This window comes from Amblyraja radiata, chromosome 1, assembly GCF_010909765.2.
Source record: "Amblyraja radiata isolate CabotCenter1 chromosome 1, sAmbRad1.1.pri, whole genome shotgun sequence".
Taxonomy (NCBI): Eukaryota; Metazoa; Chordata; class Chondrichthyes; order Rajiformes; family Rajidae; genus Amblyraja; species Amblyraja radiata.
This window is the reverse complement of record NC_045956.1, coordinates 127,289,146-127,310,798: the sequence shown is the minus strand read 5'-3', so window position 1 is coordinate 127,310,798 and position 21,653 is coordinate 127,289,146. Positions and strand designations below refer to the sequence as shown.

The following is a 21,653-nucleotide window of genomic DNA, read 5'->3' as shown; positions in this document are numbered from 1 at the left end:
ATGATCATATTGAATGGCGGTGCAGGCTCGAAGGGCCGAATGGCCTACTCCTGCACCTAATTTCTATGTTTCTATGTTTCTATGTTTCTATAAGCTTTCATCCCATATATCATTCGTTATGGATTGAGCCAATTCATTTTCCCATGCTTGTCTATGTGGTTCCGTCGACGGGACCTCAGTATCTAACTGAATATTATAAATGTAGGGTATTAATTTATCTGTGTTAGGATGTTTATTCAAACATTCATCGAGGATTTCTGGGTCCTTAGTTCTATTCACTTGTGTATGTGATTTTTTTAATATAATCTCTAAGTTGCAAGTATCTAAAAAAAAATATTTTGATGTAGTCCATAGTTTTGTTGTAGCTCCTGGAATGAAAGAAGGATACCCTTTCGATAAAGGTGTCCCACTTTTGTAATTCCATAGTTTTTCCATTTTACAAATTTTTTATCTAACACAGACGGTTTAAAAGAGGGGTTATTTAAGATAGGAAGAAATGATAAATTATCCAATTGTTGAGTCTTTTTTAATTGTTTCCAGGTTTGCATACCACTATTTATTATAGGTTTCCACTATAAGTTTTTTAAATCAATTTTGTTGTTTTTAACAAAATCGCACCAATTTCAAAAGGCAGGCAGTCCTCTTTTTCCATATTTAACCAATCTGGTTGTTGGTCAATATCCTCCAACCAGCAATTCATATTTTTGATATTAACTGTCCAAATATAAAATAGAAAATTTGGTAAAGCTAATCCTCCATTCATCTTAGATTTACAAAGGTGTTTTTTACTTATTCTATGATTCTTGTAGTCCCAAATAAAACTTGTACCAAGTAAAATAAAAATAAAAAAATTTTTGGAAGATAGATCGGGATTGATTGAAATAAGTACAGTCATTGTGGAAGGAAAATCATTTTTATGGCATTCATTCTAACAAACATTGAAATGGGGTTTTCCAATATTGAATATTCTTATGTAGTTTATTAAGTAGAGGGGGAAAGTTTGATTTAAATAAAGACGCGTATTTCTTAGTCACATAAATTCCAAAGTATTTAAACTATTCGTAAACTATTTTAAAAGGAGATTGTTGCAATATATATGGGTTTGGTTCCGTTATTGGCATTGGCACTTTTATTCCAATTAATTCTATATCCCGAAAATAACCTAAATTGTGTTATAAGATTTAATAAATTCGGAATACTAGTTTCTGATTTTGTGATGTATAATAATACATCATCTGCATATAAAGAAATGTTATTAACTGTATCTTTAGTATTGTACCCATAAATTTCTGGATTTTCCTTTGCCTTGATGATCAATCTAAATAAGGGTCTAATGTGCAATTTAAGTCTCCACCGATTATCAGATTGTATTGGGTAAGTTCCGGAATAGCATTAAGTGTTTTCTTAAAAAACAGTGGGTTATCAAAATTTGGACCATAAACGTTAAGGAAAATTACTTTTTCTGAATATAATTCAACCACCAATATAATATATCTACCATCATTATCCGTAATTGTTGACACATGTTTAAAAGGATTAAAATTGCAACCCCTCTAGACTTATGGGAGAATGAGGAATGATATGTTTTCGCAATCTATTTTGTTTTCAGTCTATGTTGTGCTTCATTTTTAACATGAGTTTCTTGAAGGAATATTATATCAGCTTTGAGTGATGTTAAATGTGCTAATACTTTACCTCTCTTGATTGGTTCATTAATACCTTGAAATTCCAATTACAAAATGTAATTCCTTCCCCACCGATTTTCATATTAACATCGTGCATCTTATGGATAGGGTGGCCTGTAAAGAAGCAAATGGTTCAACACCTTGAACCTGGTAATCCACCCCAATACACGATAGATGAATTTTAAATTTGATAGATCTTCATCTTGAACATATCTCCTTAAAAAAATCTTATAATTAAATTTAACATTTATATATTTAAAACTAAGCTAGATAGATAAAAAGTTAGTAATGCGCAAAAATTATAGAAAAACTACAACTACAGTAAGTCTTCTAAGGTCTTCCGTAGCCTTGTTAAAAAAAATAATACTAGTTCCGTGTTTTAAAAGACAAAAAAATCTCAGTAATAACAATTATAAAAGGGAGGGGGGAAAAAGAGAGAATTAGGTCTGAAGAATTTTTAATCCAGTGATGGGGAAGTTTTTATTAGTCAAACGTATAAGTTAAAAAATATTAGTCTAATATTAGTCAATTATTAGTCAATTATTAACAAATATTTTTTTTAAATAGAATAAAATGAAATACCTGCGATAGGTATTGATTACATTTCTTATTTGTAACTAAAATTATCTTATTCATAATAATTAATAATAGTTAGTAATAATTAGTAATATTTACTACCAAAAATAATAGTAGTTGTAAATTAATAACAAGATAACTGCTCAACTATCATTTAAGTATAACAACTTAAAGTTCAAATTGTTCTCCACCAAGTGTTGACCCCGTGGAGATGTTGTTCATCACTCCAATGATTTCTCAATGTCCTGGGCAAACTCAAATGCTTTCTTGTGATCGGTAAAGAAGTGTTCCTTATGCTTGTAGGTAACTCGGAGTTTTGTAGGATACAACAATCCAAATGTTAGGTCTGAAATCTTCCTGAGAATCCCTCTTGTCTCGTTGAAAAGCGCTCTTCTCTTGACAACCTCTGCAGGATAGTCTCTGAAAATACGGATATTATTGCCTTCAAATGATAGGTTACTGATGCTGGCAAATTTCGACAAAATGTCTTCCATAACGTGGTCATAATGCACCTTCAGTATCGGATGTCTTGGGGGGGGCATTAGGGTTCTGACGTGGTCTCAATGCCCAATGTGAACGATCCAGTAGAGACTTTTTATCTAAATTTAAAACTTTTTGTAGAAGATCGGCAGCAAATTCACGAGGGTTTTTATTTCCCTCTCTGCCCTCTTTGATTCCCACAATTCTCAAGTTCTGACGTTTCGAACGTCCCTCCAAATCAATACCTTTTTCAGAGTTTTTATTCAATAATTCTGATAAATGCTTGGTCACTTGGTTAGGTTGTGTGAGAACTTGCTCAATATAACCATATAACCATATAACAATTACAGCACGGAAACAGGCCATCTCGGCCCTTCTAGTCTGTGCCGAACACTTATTCTCCCCTCGTCCCATCTATCTGCACTCAGACCATAACCCTCCATTCCTTTCCCGTCCACATATCTATCCAATTTATTTTTAAATGATAAAATCGAACCTGCCTCCACCACTTCCACTGGAAGCTCATTCCACACAGCTACCACTCTCTGAGTAAAGAAGTTCCCCCTCATGTTACCCCTAAACTTCTGTCCCTTAATTCTCAAGTCATGTCCTCTTGTTTGAATCTTCCCTACTCTCAATGATTTCCAGATGTTCTACCATGCCCTCTGTGAATATCAGTAGATCATCCTGGTTGCACACACAGTGCAGAATGCCTTGTAACATTTTGTCGATGACAGACTGAAACATTTTCGGGGAGGATTTCAAACCAAAGGGCAGCTTTGTATATGAATACAAGCCCTTATGTGTGTTGATAGTCAAATACTGCTGACTTTCCTTGTCGACATTGAATTGGGCGTAAGCATGGGACAAATCCAGTTTATTAAAGCCTCTTGCTCCGCTAAGTTCTGCGTACAGATCTTGCGAGGTTGGTAACGGATATTGTTCGTCATCAACGGCGTGGTTGATTGTGACTTTGTAGTCACCACATAGTCGAACAGTTTTGTTGGCCTTGGGTACGGCCACAATTGGCGTTGCCCAGTTACTCTGGTCTGTCTTCATGAGTACTCCAGCGCACTCGAACCTGTCGAGTTCTTTCTCCACTTGTTGCTTTAGTGCATATGGTACAGGTCTTGGTGGACAATACACAGGTCTCACATCTTGCTTAAGGCGAATTTGTGCAGAGTACGCCGTTATTCCCCTGTAACTGTCAACAATAATGTTTGCATGTTTGTTTATGACGATTTCAAGACATGATTTGGACAAATTGACGCTGAAAATGTTCTTTCAGTCTAAATCTATTCTACTCAGCCAATTCTTTCCAAGGAGGGTTGGTTTATTTCTGTAGCTGGCCACTATGATGGGCAGTGTTACTGACTGACCATTATGCTGAACTTTACAGTTCATTTGTCCACATGTCTCCAAAACTTTGCTCGAGTAGGTTCTCAGCTTGACCTTACTCTCAAACAATGGTATCTGTGGGACTTTTGTTTCGTACAGGTTTCTGCTCATGACCATATAATCTGCTGCCGTGTCAATACACATATCGATTAACTGTTCATTAATCAATAGTTTAGTTCAAACGTCCTTGCCTTGGCTGGTTAGAAACATAGAAACATAGAAAATAGGTGCAGGAGTAGGCCATTCGGCCCTTCGAGCCTACACCGCCACTCGATATGATCATGGCTGATCATCCAACTCAGTATCCCATCCCTGCCTTCTCTCCATACCCCCTGATCCCTTTAGCCACAAGGGCCACATCTTACTCCCTCTTAAATATAGCCAATGAACTGGCCTCAACTACCTTCTGTGGCAGAGAATTCCACAGATTCACCACTCTCTGTGTAAAAAATGATTTTCTCATCTCGGTCCTAAAAGACCTCTTATCCTTAAACTGTGACCCCTAGTTCTGGACTTCCCCAACATCGGGAAAAATCTTCCTGCATCTAGCCTGTCCAACCCCTTAAGAATTTTGTAAGTTTCTATAAGATCCCTCCTCAATCTTCTGAATTTTAGCGTGTACAAGCCGAGTCTATCCAGTCTTTCTTCATATGAAAGTCCTGCCATCCCAGGAATCAGTCTGGTGAACCTTCTCTGCACTCCCTCTATGGCAATAATGTCCTTCCTCAGATTAGGAGACCAAAACTGTACGCAATAATCCAGGTGTGGTCTCACCAAGACCCTGTACAACTGCAGTAGAACCTCCCTGCTCTTATGCTCAAATCCTTTTGCTATGAATGCTAACATACCATTTGCTTTCTTCACTGCCTGCTGCACCTGCATTCCTACTTTCAATGACTGGTGTACCATGACACCCAGGTCTCGTTGCATCTCCCCTTTTCCTAATCGGCCAGTTGTAGGCTTATCGATGTTGGATACATAAATGGTGTACAACCCAAGTTCATTTCCATCTGGGTTCACCTCCAAGTTGTGAACTTCTTTCTGGTGTTGTCGCTTGTTTCCCGCAGGTTGTTGGTTTCCTGTTTTAAGCTTGGCCCGACATGCTGAGACGTTATGGCCTTTCTTCTGGCAGTTATAGCACTTGGCCATTTTGAACTGACAAAATTGGGATGAGTGATTACCGTTGCAACAATAACAACTGGCTGAACTTGGCTTCCCGCCATACTTTGTTTTTGTTTTAGCGCCTCTTGGTTTGGCCATAGGCACTGCCTTGTGACTGTAAACTGCCACTGCAGTTCATGGTGGACGAAACTCGCGAGCATTCTTTGATGCCATCTCCATTGTGGTAGCAATCTTGCATGCTTTTACGAATGTGAGATCTGGAGTGTTCATGAGTTTGGACCAGTAGACCACAAACAGTCCTGCCGCGTAGTGTGCGTCCCAGAAAGGTTCCAAAGCTCCAGTGTAAAGTTACGTTTTTCAAGGCAACAATGTACTCATTGATTGTCTCATTCAGCTTCTGGTTTCTAGTTTATACAAATGTTTAGCTTTCTGCAATTTAAAGGGGCTTTGGGTTGAAGTGCTCCTCCAACTTCTTTATAATATAATTGAATGGTACATCTTTTGCCTTTATGGGTGCAAGGAGATTCACGAGTGTATCGTACACTTCAGGACCAACCTCCGTGAGCAGAATCGCTTTCATGCGTTCGCAAACGGCCTTACTTGTTTCAGTCACTATCTCTTCTTCACCACTAATCTCCATTATATTGTTTGCCGTGAAAAACATGTTTGCTCTCTCCATATAGGAGCTGAATGGCTCTCTACTCTTGAATGGCAGTGGTGGCTTGAAGGGCCGAATGGCCTATTCCTGCACCTATTTTCTATGTTTCTATGCTTGAGTATATGGCAATAAAACTCGTCCACCTCATTTTTCATCCCAGCATTTAAGAAAGTTAGACTGGTACATGGATAGGACAGGTTTGGAGGGATATGGACCAAAATCAGGTAGTGTAGCTGAGACATGTTGGCGGGTGTGGGCAAGGTGCGCCGAATGGCCTGTTTTCACACTGTATCACTCTATGACTACATTATACCTCCACCATGCATGAATGCTTCAAACACGTGGTCAAGTTTTATTGCCATATTCAAGCATTGAAATATAGAAAATAGGTGCAGGAATAGGCCATTCGGCCCTTAAGCCACCACTGCCATTTAATATGATCATCGCTGTTCACCTAAAATCAGTACCTCTTTCCTGCTTTTTCCCCATATCCCTTGATTTCGCTAGCCCCAAGAGCTAAATTTAACTCTCTCTTGAAAACATCCAGTGAATTGGCCTGCACTGCCTCCTGTGGCAAATAATTCCACAGATGCACAACTCTCTGCGTGAAGAAAGTTTGTCCTCATCTCAGTCCTAACTGGCCTACCCTTTATTCTTAAACTATGACTCCTGGTGGCGCGACTCATCTGTTGCAGCGGCCCCTACAGCCTGTCTGTCTTTATTTTAATTTTTTGTCTAATTAAATGTAGTTGTACGTGCTTTTTAATAGTGTTTTTAACTGTGTATATGTGGGGGGCGGGGGGGGGGGGAAGGGGGAAACTTAAAAAAAATCTCTTCCCTGCACGGGAGACCCAACCTTTTCCCTATCAGTTCTCCATTGTCGTTGGGGCCTAGAACCGTGGAGCGGCCTCCAGCTGGAACGACCTTGGGGCTCCAGTCATGGAGCCTGTGGAGCTGCGGATTTACCATCGTGGGGCTGGCCGGCATCGGAGCGTGGGGAGCGGTGGTGACTCGCTGCTGCGGCCCGACCACATAGCTCGGAGGCGCCAGCTGCAGCCGCAGGTCCGGTGGACTGTCGGGACATCGGGAGCTCGCGGGTCCGGGTGGAGACCGCTTTCCGGAGCTCCCGCAATGCGACTTTTCCAGCCCGAGTCGCGGGGTTGGAATGACCTGGAGCGGGGCCGTACATCGCCCGGCGCAGCTTAATGGCCGCGGGACATTCCAGCGCCCGCCGGGGGCTCCGACTTCGTGACTTTTAGACCGGGAGCGGGGCCGTACATCGCCCGGCGCGGCCTAAAATGGCCGTGGGACTCACCATCGGCCGCCTGGGGCTTCAACATCGGGAGAAAATGGAGAACAGGGGAGAGAAAAGACTTTGCCTTCCATCACAGTGGGTTCATTATGATGGATGTTTCTATAAATTGAATTGTGTGTATGCCTGTAGGAAATTGTCTTTGTTTGTATGGCTGTGGAAACTGAGTTTCGTTTGAGCCTCACTGAGGTTCAAATGACATGTAATAAATATTGATATTGGTTCTGAACTCCCCCAACATCGGGAACATTTTTCCTGCAGTTACAGTAAGTGAAAATCTAGCAGGCAAGCAGGATGCTTTCTCCAACCACCCCCATTTGAAGGCCACTATCTTCCACCATTTCTACCCAGTGCTTGGTACTTACTTCCAGCAGCCACCGGTTGTCCTCCAGGATGCACCGAGCCGCAGCTTGATCCATGCCGGTCACCTGGGCGAATTCGGCACAGAGACTCTCACGGCAGCAGCGCAACGCTTCCTATTCCTTCAACAGCCCGGGACTCTTTCACTGAGGCTGCTCCATGTCCGGAGCTGCAGCGAGCAACTCGCCAGCCCCGCAAACACTTACCAGCACGGCAAACACTCACCAGCCCCGGCTCCCTGTTCGCATCTGTCCCCGCCGCTGCTTCTGCTTCCATCCCTCCCTCAGCCCCGGGCTCTCCAACACCTGCGGCCCATGCAGTTGATATGAGTTTTAAAATCTGCGTTGATCACAGAATTTCTCATGACAGAGCGTGGGAAATTAGTGATCAGCATGAGAGCATGAGAATTTGGCGAAATGCGTGATTCTCATGCTCAATGCGTGAGAGATGGCAGGCCTGATGGGGGTTGGGGCCGGAGGAAGGCAGGTGAGTGGACGGAGGCCGAGGCGATGTCTGGTATGGGGGTGGTGAGTGGTCAGGGAGGAGGGGACTATGAGGACTATAGTGTGGGTGGGGAAGAGCTGGGGTAACATGGTTTGAGGGGGGAGGGGAAAACCCAGTGGAACAACCAGTGAGGTTCCCTGTGTAAGGGGGGGATGGAGGAACCCAGCACATTTAGACCCCGTGATGTCAGAGTCTGCAGCGTGGAGACTTTAGGCCCGGTGCTGAGCCTGAGACTCAGGTAGGGCGACGGCTGCGGCCTGCTGGAGGGCGGTGGAGTGGCGAAGGTCGGGAAAGCCTCAGCATTATATCCTTGTTCTGTGGAACTGTGGCTGAAAAGAAGTAGCACATGTGTTTTGCCTTTTGAGAATTTAGCATGTTCCAAAGCAACTTAACTCTACATTTTTTCTTCAAATAGCACCATTGGTATTTTTATGCCTATGTGAGGAGCTGAACTGAGCCAGAGTTTAACACCTCATGTGAAAGGTGATATCACACCAATGCAGCGCTCATTTGTATTACACTGGACCCGTTGATGTCGATTACTGACCCTGGGTTAATGTGGAAGTGAAAGAGAAAGATTATATGGACACAGAGAACTGCAGATGCAAGGTAATACTCAATATGACACAAATTGCAGGAGCAACTCAGCAGGTCAGGCAGCTTCTCTGGAGTGCATGGATAGGTAAAGTTTTGGGTCGAGACCATTCTTCTGACTCATAGATGATATGAAGTGCATTGCATCAGAACCGAGCCTGATCTTGTCAACATGGACAGGATTTCTAGGAGCAGTTGCAGGTCAGTTGTGGTCAGAAACAGGAAATCTGATGACATTGCATCTTACCATTGGCATTGGTCCAATCAACGTCCCTCTCCTTTCATTCTAACTAACACACCACAGATCACAGCTGATCCGTACACTTTATAGATCATGGATTTTGATGAGTGCTCTCTACAATCTTCAGACTTTTATGGACAAAAAGCTGCCAGTTTAGTAATGCCATTTCAATTGGACTATTTTCATTTGAAATGAAGCCACAATAAAATGGTTTATTCAGTCGATGGTTTCTCAAATTTAATGCTAGTTTTCGGCATTTATTATGCATTCACGCAGGCTTGAATAAATATGTCCCGTGTGCCATCAGGTTATTGGAACGGAATTTCAAGCAACATGTAGCAACTGACACACGGAGCTTCAAATTCCTGGGCGTGCACATCTCTGAAGATCTTTCCTGGTCCGAGAACACTAATGCAATTATCAAGAAAGCTCATCAGCCTGAGAAGATTACGGAGAGTCGTTTTGTCAAGGAGGACTCTCTCTAACTTCTACAGGTGCACAGTAGAGAGCATGCTGACCGGTTGCATCGTGGCTTGGTTCGGGAACTTGAGCGTCCTGGAGAGGAAAAGACTACGAAAAGTAGTCAACACTGCCCAGTCCATCATCGGCTCTGACCATCCTTCCATCGAGGGGATTTATCGCAGTCGATGCCTCAAAAAGGCTGGCAGTATCATCAAAGACCCACACCATCCTGGCCACACACTCATCTCCCTGCTACCTTCAGGTAGAAGGTACAGAGCCTGAAGACTGCAACAACCAGGTTCAGGAATAGCTACTTCCCCACAGCCATCAGGCTATTAAACCTGGTTCGGACAAAGCTCTGATTATTAATAACCACTTTCTGCTATTTGCACTTTATCAGTTTATTTATTCATGTGTGTATATATTTATATTATGGTATATGGACACACTGATCTGTTTTGTAGTAAATGCCTACTATGTTCTGTGTGCTGAAGCAAAGCAAGAATTTCATTGTCCTATCTGGGACACATGACAATAAACTCACTTGAACTTGAACTACTCTCATCAGTGAGAGTGCAGCCCTGATCTCTTCTCAACCTAATTAGAAACCTTTGAGCTATCTTTGATGTTCTTTATCAGACTTTATCTTGCACTAAATGTTGTACCCTTTAGCAGTGCACTCTGGACGGCTTGATTATGATAATGCATTGTCTTTTCTTTGACTGTATAGCATGAAAAAAACAGCTTTTTGCCTTCCCTCAGCACACGTGACAATAATAAGCTAAACTAAACTAAAATAAAGACCAACCCTTTGTGAAACCCCTAACATTTGATTATATGTTCTGGTTTGCTCTGAGCCTGCCACATGGATTACAGTGAATACAGATTAGAGAATTTGCAAATCCAACCTATCACCAGGATGCATCTAACATAAATTAACCACTCCCCACTGAGTTTATTATAAATTACGCAAGAACGTTTGGCATCATTTAGTGTGTGATTGCACAAGGAGAAAGATGAAACTACTGTACAATCTGCATGTTTTGCTAATTGTCATCTTTCTAAGTCCAGCCTGTAAGTAGCAAAATAAGGAATATTTAACCTTATTGTATTCATGTTATAATTTATTTCAGTAAAGGTGTTACTTGTAAGTGGTGATGTTCCCATGTTTCTGCTGCATTTGCTTCCTATGTGGTCCAAGTTGCAGCTTAGGAGTGCTGATAAAGGGACAGGTATTGCTCATTTCTAACAGCTTTTGTGAAGATGGTAGTGAGGCACTTGTTTGAGGTGCTGAAAACATGTGTTTAAGTTATTTCTTCAGTGCAGGAATATGTGGATTTAGACCTTGTGAAGAAGTAAGCATGGCAATATATTTGCAAATCCAGGATGGTGTGTGATTTGGAATGAAAATGTATTACTGCTCTTGCTGCATTCATCCTCTTCTCTGATAAGGGTCAGAACTTTCAGATCTGCTGTTGGAAATAAACGGACTTTGCAAAAGTTACAATCTGCAGGCACAATGAGCCACTGGTGGAGGGAGTGTATATCTGGGGGGTTGGATCACCTATGAATCAAGTCTGTTCTTTTCCTGGAAGGTGCCATGATTTTTAACTGTTGTTGGAACATTTGTGCTCCAAGCAAGTTGAGAGCCTGATAACCCGTTCCTGACTTGTAGATGGCAGAAAGGAACTGAGAGAGTACTTAAGTATGATTGTGCTTTTGTATAGTAAGATTTATACTGAACTGTATGCAACAAAGAAATTTCATTGCACCTAGGTACATGTGACAATAAAGTACCTTTGGACCATTAATCGGACGTTCAGCCTCGGAGCCTTAACCTTATAACCATAATATTAACATTTTTTGTCCAATTTAGGTTCTGGTTCTGTCACTGAATTTCAAAGAGAAACAGTAACGTTCCCTCTTCTCAGACTTGGTCATTGCCAAACGCTTGTGTGGTGAAATGCAATTTAAAACTTGTCAGTCCAAAGCTGTGTGCTATAAAATTCTTGATGAGTATGAGTACAGACTATGTCATTACATGAAGAAGGGGAATTCAACTCCACCTTTCTTAATCATCAGTGGATAATGTAATGAAATCTCACTTCAACTCTTTTGGGAAGTTCTACTTATATTATTGGTTACATAACATAATGTTCAATTAATCTTGTAAATATCTATTCACCGAACCATATAGATACAAATGGGAAAATGAAATAGGTCACCCTATCACGAAAGATATGTGGGACGAAAGTTTACAACAAATACATCAATGTTCATTAAATGCCAGACATACTTTAATACAATTCAAGGTCTTACATAGACTACACTTCTCTAAAATAAAACTAAATAGAATCTTCCCACAAATCTCTCCTATTTGTGATAAATGTCTACATTTAGAGGCTAATTTAACACATACGTTTGCAAACTGTATAAAACTTAAACATTTCTGGACTGATATTTTTGAAATAACTTCAGAAGTTATTAATACAAAACTGGACCCAGACACAAAATTAATAATACTTGGAATATCAGAACAAAGCTTAACACTCACAACAAACCAAATAAATTTCCTCAACTACAGTATAATAACTGGAAAAAAATTAATATTAAAATTTTGGAAAGGCCCTACAACCCCCACAATTAAAATGTGGATTACGGAAATGTCGGAGACCCTATACTTAGAAAGAATTAGACTTGTCTTAATGGACAAACAAGATCTTTTCCATAAAATTTGGGCTCCATTCATTAACTACCTGAAGGGATAGATTGGCACAGCACGAGGACCCAGCTGAAACTTGAACTCAGGAATAGATGAAAAGCTATACTTTATAACCTACGAACCTATCTCCATTGATGTATTACAGGTAACCCATTCCACCTCCCTTGTTTTTCTGTTGTGTTTTTTTTTTTTTTTGCTTTCTTTTTTATTTGTAACTTTCTACCCTCTCTTTTTCCCTCTTTCTATAAAAAATAAAAACACTAGAAGCAGAAGTAATTGATAATGGAAAATTTTAATAATGTATGACTGATGTATATGAAAAGTTTTTTTACTATAATATGTAACTACATTTTATAATATGTCTACTTCTAATAAATAAATTAAAAAAAAATATATATATATCTATTCAGAATAATTCATCGATCATTTTATCCGTAATCCTGTTAGGGGTGGACAATAAATGCTGGCCTTGTCAGTTATCTTCACAGCCTGAATATGAAAAAAAAAAGTTCAATATCTTTTATTTGTTCCAGATCATGGAGATGAAATTATTGGAGGTCATGATGCTGTACCTCATTCAAGACCCTATATGGCATCCCTCCAAAGGTTTAAGTGGTGGAAACAGCAGTATGTACATGATTGTGGAGGGGTTTTGATCAACCGTAAATGGGTTCTAACTGCAGCTCACTGTGAAATGTAAGCTCTACTGTGTATGAATGAAAATTTACTTTAATATCTGCTCAGTTCCTAATCCTAGCCTGTGTGGAATTATCACGTTCCACTGTTTGGCCATGTCTTCATTAATATGTAGATCACTAGGTTAATGCATTTTTTGTGTTATAAAAACCCAATTTGAATGGTCACTTATGCAATACCTATTTCAGACCCATGATTTCAGTACTTTAAGAGTATTACTTACAAGCAATTTGTTTTAATGGGTACATTAAACCGCAGAGAGGTGGGGCAGCAGAGAGGTGTGGTGTTGTGGAGCTCCCGTCCAGACACAAAAGTGAGTGAATTTAAACATCTTTTTTGGACTTCGGAGGAGGCACAGCGGAACCTTTAAACATCTTGGAGTATCGCTGCGACGCTGCAGAGATTTATTTTAAAAGTTTCTGCTTGTTTTGGGACTGCGAGCAGTCTTATCAACTAACTGCCGAGCTCCCACAACTGTGGCTGGCAAACTGCCATGAAACTAGCGCACCAAAAGGGGGGAGAAAATCTTTCTGGACTTTGACACCTGCATCCAGAACAGCCCCCCCCCCCCCCCCCCTTACTGCCTCGCCGGTGCTGACCGGGCCGGTCTGGCTTTCGTGTGGTGTGGGAGGAATTCCAAACCTGCACCGTCTCGACATCTTCTGTGGCAAAAATCCAAGATGGCAGCACACGTCTCCTCCTGTCTCTAACTGTGTCTGTTTGTTTTACAAATATGATTTCAGGGAATGTTCAACCTAACCCAGGCCCAGGCTCTGCTGAGTCTGCTGTTAATTTTAACACCCCTGCTGAATTTGAATCAAGGTCTGGACTTGGTTTCATCCATTTGAATGTGCGCAGTATGATTGCTAAAATGGATATGACTCGTATCTGGGCTCATTCAACTGATGCTGATGTTATTGTCATATCTGAAACTTGGCTAAACAAAGCAGTTTTAAACAAGGATATCAACATTGACGGCTACAATGTGTATAGGACTGACCGAACCAAGAAGGGCGGAGGGGTCGCAGTCTATGTCAAATCTAAGTTTCATGTGACGATCCGTCTCACTACATCAGTGAGTAAGCAATTTGAACTTCTGGCTCTTGACATGGAAATCTCAAAAACTCACCACATCACTGTCGTCGGTTGCTATAGGCCACCTTCAGCTATCAGCTGTACCTTACCATCTTTAATGGAGCTTTTATCCGGGTTGAACTTTAATGAAATTGTCCTTATTGGTGACCTAAACTGGAACTGGCTGCTACCAGCATCAGATAATTTTAAAGCATTTTGTGATTCGTTTAATTTCTTTCAGATTGTTGACAGTCCTACTAGACCTAATCTAAAATGTCCGGAAAAATCTTCGTTAATTGATCTTATCTTAACTAATGTTCCTCATAAATATTCTGCTGCTTCTGTTTTTGCCAATGACATCAGTGACCACTGTGTCATTGCAACAGTAAGAAATACAAAAGTTCCTAAATCCAAACCGCGTGTCATCATAAAGCGGGACATGAAACATTTTGTGGAGCAAGCATTTTTTCATGACCTGTTTCTCTTTGGCTGGGAGAAAATTAATGTAATTCCTGATGTTGAAAATGCCTGGAAAATCTTTTATGATGGTTTTATTGAAATTGTTAACAAGCACGCTCCTTTTAGGAAGTATAGAATAAGGGGCAGGGATAATGCATGCTTCACGTCAGAGTTATCCATTTTACTCCATGAGCGCAATGTGGCATGGTCTAAAGCCAGGAGTACAGGTCTTGGATCAGACTGGTTGCTCTTTAGGCAGCTGCGAAATGCAAGCGCAGTTGCAATTAGAAAAGCCAAAGCTGATCATTTCCTTACTGAAACTTCAAATAACCTAAACAATCCATTGAAATTCTGGAAAACCATTAAATCAATAACTGGAAATAAAAATGTTATTGAGCTACCTCCATGCATTGTCAAAGACTCTACCCAAATTTATGAAAAGGCTGACATGCTTGGTTGTTTTAATGAGCATTTCATTGCCTCTGGTTCACTTTTCAACTCTCAAAACACAGCTCAAGGCTCCTCTGCTTGCTCTGATAGTAGTTGTTTTTTTGAGGGACAAGCCTTTACTTTTGACGCTGTTACACTTTCAGAGGTACATAAGGCCCTGAGATGTTTAGACACAAAAAAATCGGCAGGTCCAGACAACCTTGAGCCTTACTTCTAAAGTAGCCGCTGATTTTATTGCATTGCCTCTGACTTATCTTTTTAATCTATCCCTGGAGACAAACGAAATTCCCCTTATTTGGAAATCTGCCTTTGTTCTCCCACTGTTAAAAGGGGGGGACCCCACTGTGCTAAACAACTATAGGCCCATCTCCAAACTATCTGTTTTAATTAAGGTGCTGGAATCCATTGTAAACCAACAACTGAAGTATTTTTTATCAACTAACAGTATTTTATCTGAATTTCAATCTGGTTTTAGGAAAAAATATAGTACGTCAACAGCTGCTTTAAAAGTAGTAAACGATTTTATTGAATTTTTAGACAATAAGCAACACTGTGCAGCCCTTTTCGTTGACCTATCAAAGGCTTTCGATACTGTGGATCATGCCTTATTGTTACAAAGACTATGCAGCATCGGTTTGTCTGATCAAGCTGTCTGTTGGTTTAAAAACTATCTATCAGGCAGATCCCAGTGTGTGCGAGCAGAAGGTATTACTTCTAGCTCTCTTAATGTATCCAAGGGTGTGCCACAGGGATTGGTTCTAGGACCTTTATTATTTACTATTTATATTAAGTCTAGATCATAAAGCTCCGAACGCAAATTTTCACTTTTATGCTGACGACACAGTGATATATTGCTCTGCGTCTACCCCAAATCAGGCTCTCTCAGCTCCAAACTGCTTTTAACACTGTGCAACGTAACCTGTGTGATTTAAAACTTGTTTTAAATGCTGACAAGACAAAGCTCATGCTGTTCACTAAAGCTAAATCAAAGCCCTCGGACCTCCCTCCTATCACCACTTTGCAGGGCTCTGTGGTTGAATCTGTGTCTCAATATAAATATCTGGGAATTATAATTGACGATTCTCTCTCTTTTAAACATCATATCCAGCAACTTGTGAAAAAACTAAAGATAAAATTAGGTTTTTACTTTAGAAACAAATCTTGTTTTTCTTTTGAAGCCAAAAAAAGACTTGTTGCTGCAACGTTTATGTCTGTGTTGGACTATGGTGATGTTTTATATATGAATGCATCTTCAAAATGCCTACAGTCTTTGGACACGGTCTACCACGGAGCACTGAGATTTGTTACTAATTTTAAAACCCTCACGCACCACTGCACTTTGTATGCTCAAGTTGGATGGTTTGCCCTGTCCACCCGCAGACTCCATCATTGGCATATCCTTATTTATAAGACTATCCTCGGTGTTCTTCCTTCATACCTGCAGAAGTATGTAATTCGAAAAAGCACAGGAACTTATCAGCTCCGCTCTGAGGACTTGTTCTTACTAACTGTACCTAAAGTCCGTACTGAACTGGGGAAAAGGGCATTTAGTTATGCTGCTCCCTTCGCATGGAACCAGCTGCAGAATGAACTGAAACTTAAGGAGTTGGTTTCTATAAACAGATTTAAATCCCTTCTTAATGATGTTGAAGCGGGCTCTTCTGTCTGTACATGCTTTGTTTGATGATTTTCTGACTGTGACTCTATTTATATGTTCTCTGTTGTTTTTTTTAAATTATTGTCTGTAACTGTGGAACTGTGCTGCTGCCTGTCTTGGCCAGGACTCTCTTGTAAAAGAGATTTTTAATCTCAATGAGACTTCTCCTGGTTAAATAAAGGTTAAATAAAATTAAAAAAATTTAATGACTTTTAATTAAGAGCAAAGTCTTGGCTTATCATTAGGTATGGATCACCCCTTGGAAGTTGCACATTTGTTAACTACCAAATATGTGGTATATATATATATCTTATATTTCCACGAATTTCAATATTTAATGATTGGCTTCCTGATGAATTTCTGTAAATGGCCTTTAAAAAAAAAGTGTAATTATGTTTATTTTTGCTTGGCAGAAAAGATGGCATCATTGCTGGAAAACGGAAGCTTCGAGTGGTTCTTGGTGCACATTCTCTTTCGGGAAAGGAGTCGAGTAAACAAATATTTCATATCAAGAGACAGATTCCCCATCCAGAATTCAGTGGTAATACTATGGAAAATGACATCATGCTGCTGGAAGTATGAATTTTCTTTCTCATCTGTATACAGTGCTCTGAACCCTTAATTTGTTCATTAGCAATGTTTAATTTCACAAATGAATATGTCTTCGATATCTTGGGGAATGATTTTTCAGATTACTTACGGTGATATCTAGGATGCCGTTTGGCACAGGGGAAACCAGAGTTAACCTTGTCCTCCTCCTTTAGGCATGTCAGGAAGTTTTTCAGCAAGGATCATTAGAATGATCATTTGATGGGTTTTTCCTCCACTACTTTTAGTCTACCACAACCTGACCAGGTTAAAGAAACATACAAAATTCTTAAGGGGTTGTACAGGCTAGATGCAGGACAATTGTTCACGATGTTGGGGAAGTCCAGGACAGGTGGTCCTTTGCTTTGCAATGGAAAGTACGTCGGGATTGTATCCTTTGGCAAAGGATGTGCAGATCCCAAAAAGCCTGGAGTTTACACTTTTGTTTCTAAATACCTTTGTTGGATTTGGAAAACCATTGCCATGCAGGCTTACAATATGACCAATGAAAAGCTGTATTGAGTAATCAGCGTGCTAATTCACTTTGCTTTACTAACTATGATGCTCAATCAATTGGCTGAGATAACCAGCATGCTTCCATCTATATCTGAGTACATTGTGTAACATTTTACCACAAAATGCAATAAAAACTAGAATTGTGAAATCCCCTGTTCTCTGAATGAATTAATTAATAAATAGTTTATTGTCACATGGGACAAGCCACGGTGAAATTCTTTACTTGCGTACCGGAGGTATGCAAATGGTTGCCACATAAAGCCGCTGCCAAAGTTACAAAGTATCCCATACCAGGTCCTCCTTTGTTCTCCCCCCTTCCCCTCATTCCAGGTCTGCCTATGTTCACCCAGGAAACTTTACAATGCCCAATTCCAATCCCAGTTGTCATCCGACGTTCATTTATTTCTCATTCGCTAAAGGGAAGAGAAAGAGAAATAAATGAACATTGGATGACAATATGACTGGGAAATCAGATGGGAGGACACAAGGAGTTAAAACAAGGAGTATATTAGAATTACCGAGAGTTTCCTGGACAAAACCTACAGTGAGGTTGTCACACCGAGGATACAAGAAGAGCACAGGTGGGTGACTATGAGGAAGAGAAGTAAACCTGGAATGCAGGAGCCACTGGTGGCTAGACCAATTAAAAACATGTTCACCCTCTTGGGAGCTGACGGAGCGGCAGCCAACGCTGTGATTCCAACCCTGGTGCTGAGGCTCAATGGGGAAGAGTGATGTCAGACAGAGCCGTAATGGTGGGGGAATCGATAGTCAGAAGTGTGAGGCAGGAGATTCTGCAGCAGAAGGCGTGACTCCAGGATGGTGTGTGTTGCCTCCCTGGTGCCAGGGTCCAACACGTCTCGGAGCGGCTGCACAACATCCTTAAGAGTGAGGGGGAGCAGCCGGACGTTGTTGTGCATGTTGGTACAAATGATATAAATCAGAAGAGGAAGGAGGTTCTGCAACACTTTTACGGAATTGGGTAGAAGACTGAAAAGCAGGACCTGCAGGGTAGTGATCTCAGGTTCTCTTCCAGTACCTCGTGCAAGTGAATATAAGAACTGGAACATAGGGGAAATGAATGTGTGGCTGAGGAGTTGGTGCTGGGGGCAGGGATTTAGTTTTCTCAATCATTGGGATCTCTTCTGGGGCAGGGGTGACCTGTACAAAAGGCACGGGAGGAAGAAAGGTTTGTTTAAACTGCACATATTTTAATGCAAGTGGCCTGATGGGTAAGGCAGATGAGCTCAGGGCATGGATTGGTATGAGCGACTGGGACGTTGTAGCCATGACTGAAACCTGGTTAAGGGAGGGACAGGACTGGCAGCTCAATGTGGAGGGGTGGTTACATTGTTGGTTAAGGATGATGTCATGGCAGTGATCAGATGTCACATTACGGAATGGGTTCGTCTAGTGAGGCTATATGGGTGGAGCTGAGAAACAAGAATGGGATGATCACCATGTTGGGGGTGTACTACAGACCCCCGAATAGTCAACAGCAATTATAGAAACATAGAAACATAGAAATTAGGTGCAGGAGTAGGCCATTCGGCCCTTCCAGCCTGCACCGCCTTTCAATATGATCATGGCTGATCATCCAACTCAGTATCCCGTACCTGCCTTCTCTCCATACCCTCTGATCCCTTTAGCCACAAGGGCCACATCTAACTCCCTCTTAAATATAGCCAATGAACTGGCCTCAACTACCCTCTGTGGCAGAGAGTACCAGAGATTCACCACTCTCTGTGTGAAAAAGTTTTTCTCATCTCGGTTTTAAAGGATTTTCCCCTTATCCTTAAGCTGTGACCCCTTGTCCTGGACTTCCCCAACATCGTGAACAATTGTCCTGCTTCTAGCCTGTACAACCCCTTAAGAATTTTGTATGTTTCTTTAAGATCCCCTCTCAATCTCCTAAATTCTAGAGAGTATAAACCAAGTCTATCCTGTCTTTCTTCATAAGACAGTCCTGACATCCCAGGAATCAGTCTGGTGAACCTTCTCTGCACTCCCTCTATGGCAATAATGTCCTTCCTCAGATTTAGAGACCAAAACTGTACGCAATACTCCAGGTGTGGTCTTACCAAGACCCTGTACAACTGCAGTAGAACCTCCCTGCTCCTATACTCAAATCCCTTTGCTATGAAAGCCAACATACCATTCACTTTCTTCACTGCCTGCTGCACCTGCATGCCTACTTTCAATGACTGATGTACCATGACACCCAGGTCTCGCTGCATCTCCCCTTTTCCTAATCGGCCACCATTTAGATAATAGTCTGCTTTCCTGTTTTTGCCACCAAAATGGATAACCTCACATTTATCCACATTATACTGCATCTGCCAAACATTTGCCCACTCACCCAGCCTATCCAAGTCACCTTGCAGTCTCCTAGCATCCTCCTCACAGCTAACACAGCCCCCCAGCTTAGTGTCATCCGCAAACTTGGAGATTTTGCCTTCAATTCCCTCATCCAGATCATTAATATATATTGTAAATAGCTGGGGTCCCAGCACTGAGCCTTGCGGTACCCCACTAGTCACTGCCCGCCATTGTGAAAAGGACCCGTTTACTCCTACTCTTTGCTTCCTGTTTGCCAGTCAGTTCTCTATCCACATCAATACTGAACCCCCAATGCCATGTGCTTTAAGTTTGTATACTAATCTCTTATGTGGGACCTTGTCGAAAGCCTTCTGGAAGTCCAGATACACCACATCCACTAATTCTCCCGTATCCACGCTATTAGTTGCATCCTCGAAAAATTCTATAAGATTCGTTAGACATGATTTACCTTTCGTAAATCCATGCTGACTTTGTCCAATGTTTTCACCACTTTCCAAATGTGCTGCTATCCCATCTTTAATAACTGACTCTAGCAGTTTCCCCACTACCGATGTTAGACTAACTGGTCTGTAATTCCCCGTTTTCTCTCTCCCTCCCTTCTTAAAAAGTGGGGTTACGTTTGCTACCCGCCAATCCTCAGGAACTACTCCAGAATCTAAAGAGTTTTGAAAGATTATTACTAATGCATCCACTATTTCTGGAGCTACTTCCTTAAGTACTCTGGGATGCAGCCTATCTGGCCCTGGGGATTTATCGGCCTTTAATCCATTCAATTTACCCAACACCACTTCTCGACTAACCTGGATTTCACTCAATTCCTCCAACTCCTTTGACCCGCGGTCCCCTGCTATTTCCGGCAGATTATTTATGTCTTCCTTAGTGAAGACAGAACCAAAGTAGTTATTCAATTGGTCCACCATATCCTTGTTCCCCATGATCAACTCACCTGTTTCTGACTGCAAGGGACCTATATTTGTTTTAACTAATCTCTTTTCACATATCTATAAAAACTTTTGCAGTCAGTTTTTATGTTCCCTGCCAGTTTTCTTTCATAATCTATTTTTCCTTTCCTAATTAAGCCCTTTGTCCTCCTCTGCTGGTCTCTGAATTTCTCCCAGTCCTCTGGTATGCTGCTTTTTCTGGCTAATTTGTACGCATCATCCTTCGCTTTGATACTATCCCTGATTTCCCTTGTTATCCACGGATGCACTACCTTCCCTGATTTATTCTTTTGCCAAACTGGGATGAACAATTTTTGTAGTTCATCCATGCAGTCTTTAAATGTCTTCCATTGCATATCCACCGTCAACCCTTTTAGAATTAATTGCCAGTCAATCTTGGCCAATTCACGTCTCATACCCTCAAAGTTACCTTTCTTTAAGTTCAGAACCGTTGTTTCTGAATTAACAATGTCACTCTCCATCCTAATGAAGAACTCAACCATATTATGGTCACTCTTGCCCAAGGGGGCACGTACAACAAGACTGCTAACTAACCCTTCCTCATTACTCAATACCCAGTCTAAAATAGCCTGCTCTCTCGTTGGTTCCTCTACATGTTGATTTAGATAACTATCCTGCATACATTCCAAGAAATCCTCTTCCTCAGCACCCCTGCCAATTTGATTCACCCAATCTATATGTAGATTGAAGTCACCCATTATAACTGTTTTGCCTTTGTCGCACGCATTTCTAATTTCCTGTTTGATACCATCTCCAACTTCACTACTACTGTTAGGTGGCCTGTACACAACACCCAC

The 21,653-nt window shown here is 41.1% G+C and overlaps 1 protein-coding gene across 1 annotated transcript; it reads left to right on the top strand.

Annotated features, from left to right (window-relative positions):
* Positions 1–10,398: 10,398 nt before the first annotated feature.
* LOC116983138 (anionic trypsin-like) lies at positions 10,399–17,589 on the top strand. The gene is made up of 4 exons (XM_033036790.1): positions 10,399–10,466; positions 12,648–12,810; positions 16,864–17,026; positions 17,381–17,589. Exons 1-4 carry the CDS (start codon positions 10,409–10,411, stop codon positions 17,558–17,560), a joined length of 564 nt encoding a protein of 187 aa, XP_032892681.1. The 5' UTR covers positions 10,399–10,408; the 3' UTR covers positions 17,561–17,589.
* Positions 17,590–21,653: the final 4,064 nt, after the last annotated feature.

Excerpts from the sequence above, each read along its gene's own strand:
- LOC116983138 (XM_033036790.1), top strand. The coding sequence starts at position 10,409 with ATGAAACTACTGTACAATCTGCATGTTTTGCTAATTGTCATCTTTCTA. Across the intron at positions 10,467-12,647 it reads CATCTTTCTAAGTCCAGCCT|ATCATGGAGATGAAATTATT; the intron begins GTAAGTAGCAAA and ends TATTTGTTCCAG. Across the intron at positions 17,027-17,380 it reads ATGACATCATGCTGCTGGAA|TCCAGGACAGGTGGTCCTTT; the intron begins GTATGAATTTTC and ends ATGTTGGGGAAG.